Source organism: Colobus angolensis, unplaced genomic scaffold, assembly GCF_000951035.1.
Source record: "Colobus angolensis palliatus isolate OR3802 unplaced genomic scaffold, Cang.pa_1.0 Scaffold428, whole genome shotgun sequence".
Taxonomy (NCBI): Eukaryota; Metazoa; Chordata; class Mammalia; order Primates; family Cercopithecidae; genus Colobus; species Colobus angolensis.
The window spans coordinates 935,460-943,767 of record NW_012117688.1 but is presented as its reverse complement, the minus strand read 5'-3'; the positions used below and the strand labels follow the sequence as shown (position 1 = coordinate 943,767).

General features: G+C 41.3%; 1 protein-coding gene across 2 annotated transcripts in view; it reads right to left on the bottom strand.

Annotated features, from left to right (window-relative positions):
- SAV1 (salvador family WW domain containing protein 1) overlaps nt 1-7,538 on the bottom strand; it is a 36,895-nt gene extending 29,357 nt beyond the window's left edge. The window contains exons 1-3 of one of the 2 annotated variants that reach the window (XM_011956895.1): nt 6,653-6,676; nt 6,462-6,590; nt 3,226-3,669 (exon numbers count right to left, since the gene is read on the bottom strand). In XM_011956895.1, coding sequence (XP_011812285.1) covers nt 3,226-3,669; nt 6,462-6,555 — 538 coding nt within the window. In that variant the 5' untranslated portion in view covers nt 6,556-6,590; nt 6,653-6,676. Of the gene's footprint in view, nt 1-3,225; nt 3,670-6,461 lie in introns of both variants that reach the window. The other variant, XM_011956894.1, reaches the window with a different exon arrangement.
- Between the last annotated feature and the right edge of the window lie 770 nt (nt 7,539-8,308).

The following is an 8,308-nucleotide window of genomic DNA, read 5'->3' as shown; positions in this document are numbered from 1 at the left end:
ATCCCGGCTCACTGCAAGCTCCGCCTCCTGGGTTCACGCCATTCTCCTGCCTCAGCCTCCCAAGTAGCTGGGACTACAGGTGCCTGCCACCACACTCAGCTAATTGTTTGTATTTTTTTTTTCAGTTGAGACTGGGTTTCACCGTGTTAGCCAGGATGGTCTTGATCTCCTGACCTCGTGATTCGCCCACCTCGGCCTCCCAAAGTGCTGGGATTACAGGCGTGAGTCACCGTGCCCGGCCTGAAATCTTATTTTTTTAATGACATACTTGAATTTGAAAACATATCCAATTAACTTGTACTTTATTTTGAAGCTGTGACTGGAAAGTTGTTTTAAAGTCTGTCTTTAAACTTATAAACATTATGTCAAATTGCTCCTAAGAGAGGATCAGTAGAGATTTAGTTCTTATAGTATTTCCTCAACTATATTTTGCAAATCAGATTTTCAAAACAAGAGTTTAACTTGTTATCAATTCTTCATATTTACATACTTAAACCTCAGGTAGAAGTTACAAGCTATCAGTGACATCTGCAATGTAGATGGGAAAGGTGAATGCAAGGAATAACACATATTCCATATTAATAGTAAAAATAGCTATTTCTGTTCTCCCTCAGCTACCAAAAACTGTCTTAAGTCTCCAGATTTAAAACCGCTGGGTTCATTCACTCATTCAGCCATTTATTTTTGTGAGTATCTCTTAGGCAGTCATGTGCTGTGCTAATCCTATTGACTCTCCCCTCTCCTTTGTCCTTCAAACCCCATTAGTGGCCAAGTCCCATTAATCTGGGCATGTTCCACTTCTTCCTCTTTCCAAATTTCTTAAGTATAGGTCAAGTCCTCATTAACCACTGAATATGCACCAAATGGAAGATTACGCAGTCATTAAAACCCCTTGTAAAAAGTATACAACATGAAGAAAATCATTCAAGTAAAAAGAACAGAAAACTGTACAAAATATTGTATAATCACGTTCATGTAAAAAAAGAATTTGGCATGGAAAAAGATGAAGAAAATAACACTAAGAGGATCTCTGGTGGAGAGGTACTTTGCTTTTATGTTTCTGCATTTTGCAAATTTCCTATAATAAGCAGTTACTATTCTAGAAGAAAACAGAAATGAAAAACTTACTATTAAACTTACTATTTTAGTTAGATAACAAATTATTCCCGAGGTTCAGAACTGCGTATCAGAAATAACCAAAATAAACACTCAAGCATGCAGCTAATTCTTTAACCTAATTCTTTAAAAACTAAAAGGTGCTTACCCATGCCTCTTACTGCATTTCCACATGCCTAGAAAACCTCTCCTCTTCAATGTTCCAGTGAGACTCTCATGTCAGCTTTCATAAAATAAGTTGTTCTTACCATCTAGTCCACATTATTTTTAAAACTTCAGGCCGGGCGCGGTGGCTCAAGCCTGTAATCCCAGCACTTTGGGAGGCCGAGACGGGTGGATCACGAGGTCAGGAGATCGAGACCATCCTGGCTAACACGGTGAAACCCCGTCTCTACTAAAAAAATACAAAAAACTAGCCGGACGAGGTGGCGGGCGCCTGTAGTCCCAGCTACTCGGGAGGCTGAGGCCGGAGAATGGCGTGAACCTGGGAGGCGGAGCTTGCAGTGAGCTGAGATCCGGCCATTGCACTCCAGCCTGGGTGACAGAGCGAGACTCCATCTCAAAAAAAAAAAAAAAAAAAAAAACTTCAGTGATTTGCTTTCTCCTAAACTCTAATTCTCATTTTTCCTTCAAGAGTCCTAGATTTGCCTTTTCCTATTACCACTGGTATCCACTGGTACCTGCAATCCTCTTTTCTCTAGGAATCTACCCTTAATTCTAGTACAAAACTAATCTTTAAACACTGCTTTCATAAAATCACTTGTCTTTCAAAATGTGCAAGAGCTTCCACTTGACTCAAATCTAAGCCTATTGTTGAACCACAAATCTCCACTCGACCTTACATCTTATTTCTTCAAACCAGGCAGAACTACACCGTTCCTTAGATTTAAACCATGCCTACTCTGTTTTCATTGTACTCTTCCCAATTTTCCACGTAAAATGTCCTTCTTCTAGCCCGTGTTAATCTAAAGGCCAAGCTCAAGGCCCAGTCCAAGTCCTACCTCTTCCATGAATCATCTCTTAAAGTATTCCAGCCCATACTGATCTCTCTTCTGATTCCCTGTTGCACTTACAGTTAGTATCACAAAGTATAACAATTGTTCTGTGACCATTGTGTATAAATTGGTTTTGTTTCTCCAAATAAGGTACCAGACAAATAAGGTACCAGAAAGCAGAGACCAACAGACCCAAGGAAAACGCTAGACACATAAACAGTTAATACTAAATGAATAAATTTTTTCTACAGTCAAAATACTAATGCTCCAAACCATTTTTAAGTCGCCTTATTTGAAGTTATGTGAGCCAAAAAGCAAATCTGTCTCACATTTTATGTTTATCCTGCCAAAATTTAAAGTCTATAACTCGGTAGAAAAAAACAATCGGACAAAAATGTTTAATTTTCATCTCGCTTCATTTTATCTAGTAAAACCAGGACTTTAGGAATAAAGTAGAACTGTACATTGCTCCAATCTCTTCTGCTCCTTTCAGAAGTATTTCCAAGTCAGGAGATACAGAAAGCACCTTCTTTTCCTAAATTAAATGGTAATATTTTTTGTCTGTTACAAAAAGAATAAAGACATGCTCAACACACAATTAACCATATGACAAGTCTTTTTGATCAACTCAGGAAATAATTCTTGAACTACTTTTTGTTCAGAGAAAAAGTGCAGGATCTAGTGAAGTAATGTGGTTGCTCAGGGTATCACTGAGCATGCCCAGTTGTTCCTATTCTGCTTTCCTTTCCCAAGTTTGTCAAGTGTCTCTGAAGACTTACCCTTCCCATTATTCTACCAAACCTAAACCTAAATTCAGACCAACTGGAGACATTAAATTCCCTAGGTTTTCAAGGGTCACACACAGCATTAAGAGTCTAGACAGCCTTGAGATAAGTACCAGGTTTATATAACATGAGTTAATAAAATAAATGGACACAGGCCTCTTCCATTCAGTGTAGATTAACAACTATTTGCACACAGGCTTAAGCAGGACTAGCAAAGTGGAAAAAATTTCGCTAGTAGTATTTGTTCGCGTCCCAAGAAAATCTAGAAAAGAACATCTTTTTAATTGACATGTCAATAAACTACTATATTATTTATAATGTTAAGCTACCTGAAGCATGCCTCCCCTGATTCTGTGGCATTCTTTGGAAGAGATCATGGTTGTATTCATAATATCTGTAGTCTTCATGTGCACGATCTCCAAGTGGCCGCTTTCTCTGACCATCAAAAAAATTGTCTGAATAATAATATCGGGAACCAGAGTCTCCATTTTCAACAGCAAAACTAACTTCCGTTACAAATGACTGAGAAGAACCATACTCTCTAGGGACATCTGCTAGACTTCTGGCAAGATAAGAAGGTGCAGATAATCTGTTACTTTCTCTTCTCATTATTTCATGAGGTGTTCTCTGAATTGGAGTTCTAAGGAAACTCTGGTTTCTTGAAACTACTCCATCTCCAGAAGTTGAAAAGGCATTAGGGCTTGAATCTGGAAGACAGATATCAGTTCGTCTTGGAATTGTTGGACCATGCCGGATGAATGAAGGCATAAGATCTATAATAAAACAAAGGATAAAATTACCCTTTCATCAGTAAGTAACAAAAGTTTTCGAAAGTTGTTCATTTATATCTACCACCCCAAAATCAAATGTCAGTCAACTTAAGAAAACACAATTTTAAATTTTGGTTTAGGATGGTATTTGGGCATTCTAAATTGAAGAAGATTAATATTTTCCCAATCAAATTAATTTATATAACTTGCATTAATGTGCTATGTGTAAAAGCTCAGCTAGAATGAAATGTATTCTGCATACTACCATATATAATATGATAAAACGCCAATAATCTTATCTGTGAACTACACATTAATGGCATGGTCATGAATTAATGTATAATAGGAAACAATCTAACAAACTGATAGTTTCTAGTTAATTAAGCTAGTAGTTTATTTTGTTGTTCTCACTTCATATAAATCATACTGCTATAAAGACACATGCACACGTATGTTTATTGCGGCACTATTCACAATAGCAAAGACTTGGAACCAACCCAAATGTCCATCAATGATAGACTGGATTAAGAAAATGTGGCACATATACACCATGGAATACTACGCAGCCATAAAAAAGGATGAGTTTGCGTCCTTTGTAGGGACATGGATGCAGCTGGAAACCATCATTCTTAGCAAACTATCACAAGAACAGAAAACCAAACACCGCATGTTCTCACTCACAGGTGGGAACTGAACAATGAGATCACTTGGACTCGGAAAGGGGAACATCACACACCGGGAACATCACACACCGGGGCCTATCATGGGGAGGGGGAAGGGGGAGGGATTGCATTGGGAGTTATACCTGATATAAATGATGAATTGATGGGTGCTGACGAGTTGATGGGTGCAGCACACCAACACAGAACAAGTATACATATGTAACAAACCTGCACGTTATGCACATGTACCCTAGAACTTAAAGTATAATAATAATAAAAAAAAGAAACTGCCAAAAATCCTTCTTGAAGCAAACACAATTTCAAAAATAAAATAGAACTTAATGCTACTCCCAAGTATGTAAAAGTGGATTCCTTTAAAGATTAAAAAATTAGTAGCTCTTTCTTCTCTTGGAATTACCTAGCACTAGCATAGCAATCAAAAGCTAGAAAGCCAAAAATTTAGGTATGAAAATTGAAAATAAAAAGCTCTCATTTCAAAGAGGCACACAAATGTTGAATTGGTTCAAAAAAACCAAGTCTTAAACTACGTAATTATAATTCAAAATAGTAGATAATATAACAATGGCTTTTAGGATACTGTACTTTTAAACACGAAACTTGAAAACAGCTTAAGACATTCCTAGTTAGAAAGCAAATACCTTTAAAACAAGAAAAAACCTGAATATGGAGACCCTCTTATTATTCATTAAGTAAACAATATTGGAGACACTCATATTAATAAGCTTCAGAAACTAACACTGGACAGAAACAAATATCCGAATAAATAAGGTTCAACACTTGATATAACGACAACAAAACAAAGTATATCAAAAGTGATTTGCTTAATTGTGACAAACATGAACAAAACTGCATGTTCTGCACATGTACCCCAGAACTGAAAGTATAATAAAAAAAAGTGTGACAAACATGATTCACGATTTCAAGTAATGTCTGATAAACTTTATTTGTAGCAAACAGCAAGCTATCACTTAAAAACAGCCAAAAACCTAACGGCATGTGTAACTGAAAACCAAGTTAAAGAAAAAAAAAACCTTAAAAATCAAGTTTCGAGTTACTGACATGCTCAACTGACATATATTTTGTTGAAAGTATTGCAAGTACTACTATAAATCTGGAAGGCTGACAATGTGGTTATAATGGAGAACATGCTCTCCCATCTGTGTGATCTTGGGCAAATACTAGAAACCTAGCATTCCCAATTACAATATGAGGTAATACTTAAGTCACAAGGTTACTACCAGCTTCCAAGAAGGAAACTTACGCAAAGGGCCCGGGGCGCAGTATGAGCACCAAAATACCAGCTCCATGCCTCACAAATGTCCTGAACACACAAGAATTAAAAATCCAAGAGATTCAACTCAAAAATCAAATACTTAAATTAAGAAGAAAAGTAGCGGGGAATTGGAGGTGGGGGTTGGGGGTGGGATATACCCTATCAAAAAAAAAAAAACTTTTCCGAGGGTGGGGCGGGGGGCGGTGGAATTTCTCTAACACGATAGAAATCATTTTGAGTTGCCTTTTTGGAATCTCACGAATATAGCCAAATACAAAGGCTTTTGGCTCTCTGCTCTGGGATGTAAGAGTGATGAGGCTTTGGGTGGCAGCCAGAAAAACTACGGTGTGCTTTTCACCTTCTCAAGTCTGCATCCGGCAGCAGGACTAAGGAATTCTGCCCCAGAGTTTGCACAACTTGCAGCACGGTCGAGAGACACCCACAATATTTGCAAACATGAGGCACATCTCGACGCATCCAGAAGAGTAAAAAGTGTCTCTTACTCCTACATCATTAGGTTATAAGCAATTTAAGTGTTTTCTAGTCTCTCTTTCAGTACTCAAAACCAACAACTCTCTGCCAGGCGAGGCGAGGAAGTCTGTTATTTTTAGGGGGTGCTCTTGGCGGGGTTAGGCGCGGGGGGACTAACCCAAGTTTCTTAGTCTTATGGGCTTTCAATCAACGAATACCACTTTAGGCACAAGAAAATCTCAAAACCAGTATTTCACAGCGACCAGCGACGAAGGAGAAGCCCTGGGGACCCGCCGGCGCCCCCGCCCAGGTCCCTGCAGCTCCCGGCCGCCTGGGCCAGGTGTGGGCGCGCCCCGCCTAACACTCACTCCGAAGCAGAGGCGACGTCTCCTTCTTCACGTACTTCCCCTGCACCTCGGCCGGCTTGGACACTTCGTTTTTGGTTTTCTTTCGGGACAGCATCCTTCTCGACGAGGCCCGAGGCCGCACTGAGCTGCCTCCCTAGGGCTCCGCGCCGGGCGCCGGCCGTCTCCGCCGCCACCTCCGCCGGCGCCGCCGCCTCCTTCCCTCCCGAGCCGCCGCCTCCGCCGCCGCCTGTCCGGAGCCCGGGGTTGCCTGCAGGGACTGCCGCATGTTCAGGGCGCTAAGCGCGCCGGCCGCCGCTCAGTCGCTGGTCAGTTCCTTCCCGGAAGTCGGCCCGCTCTGCGACGCTGCTCGGGGACGCCGTGAGAAAAGCCCAGCGACGCCGGGCCAGGGCCATGGTTCGCCGCGGCCCGCCGGGCAACCGCTACCACTACCGCCGCCGCCGCCTACATCCCGTAAACTTTCCCCGCGGCCGCTGGGAATTCTGGGAAGCTCGACGCAGCACGGGTCGCCGCTGCCCCTCCCCCACCACAGCTCTGGGCGCTGCTCCGGGGCGGGATTCGGGTGCCGGTGCTCTCGGCTAACGGGCCGGTCCCACCGAACCGCGGCCGTCCTCCTCGCTCATCCTCAGCGAGAAGCAGGTCCTGCCGACTAAGAAGATGAAGGACGAAGCTTCCCCTCGCTGAGAGCGGGAGCTCGTCGCATGCGCAAGTCGTGAAGCTACTCTCCACAACAGTTTTTTTTGTTGTTGTTTTCGTATCCTCCCGGGATTTCTAACGGAGGCGGTGACTCTCTTCCCCCAAAACGTTTTTCCGTGTTTGAGGGTGTTCTTCCTAGTGTTTCCAAGGCCGGTGAATTCAGTTTCGTAAAAAATGTGGCATGCTAACCATGACCCCTAGGCTAGTGCTATGTCATATCATCTGTTCTGCTGGAAACCTTCATGCTGGTTAACTAGAAATAAGTTGATCCTCTATTGAGTATCAGGGAGTGCGTTTTTCTAATAACAGGAACAAACGAAAGAATGCAAGATGGAATTTCCAGTACCTCTTTTTAAGATACATTTGGTGTTAGCATATTACAATTATTTTATTGCATCATTATCATTAGTATGATTAATAGCCAAGTATTTCCTCCTGACGTTATGTGTTACGATCTTAGAATTTTGAGGACTTTGACCACTGCAAGTCGGGAGCAGGAATTTTCTATCTAAAATAATAGACTCTACTTCCTTCTATATAACTTAGCAAGACTGCCAAATGTACAGGATAACATTTGGAAAATAAGATTGGATTCATCCCCTAGTGACCAAATTCAGGCTTTAATAATGAGGAATGCTTTCCCTGAGATCTAAAACATCTCACAAGAGATCTAAGACATGTCACAACAAAAGACATGGAATTTTTTTACCACATAAGATTAAAAAGATGGTCAAATTTTGTTTTACCATGAGCAAACAAATGAGACATTTAATCTAGGGTCTGTCTCCATACGTTCCCTTGGTGCAGATCTCCCACAATTCATTCATTTAGCAATAAATACTCATCACCCACTGTGCTAGGCACTGTGCTAGGTGTTTGTGATATAGCGATAAGCAAAACAGACAAAAATCCCTACTGTCATGGGAAAGAAAAAAATGACGAAAAATAAGCAAAACATACTATGTTAGATAGTGGTAAGTGATGAAATGAAAATAAGAGAGCACTCGCAATTTTAGAGAGGGCGATAGAGGGACCAGAGAAGGCTCAGGAGAAGGTGACATTGGACTTAAGTGACAGAATGAGGAAACTGGCCATGCAGCTATCTGGAGGAACAGTATTCCAGGCAGAAAGAACAGCAAGTGCAAAGTCACTGC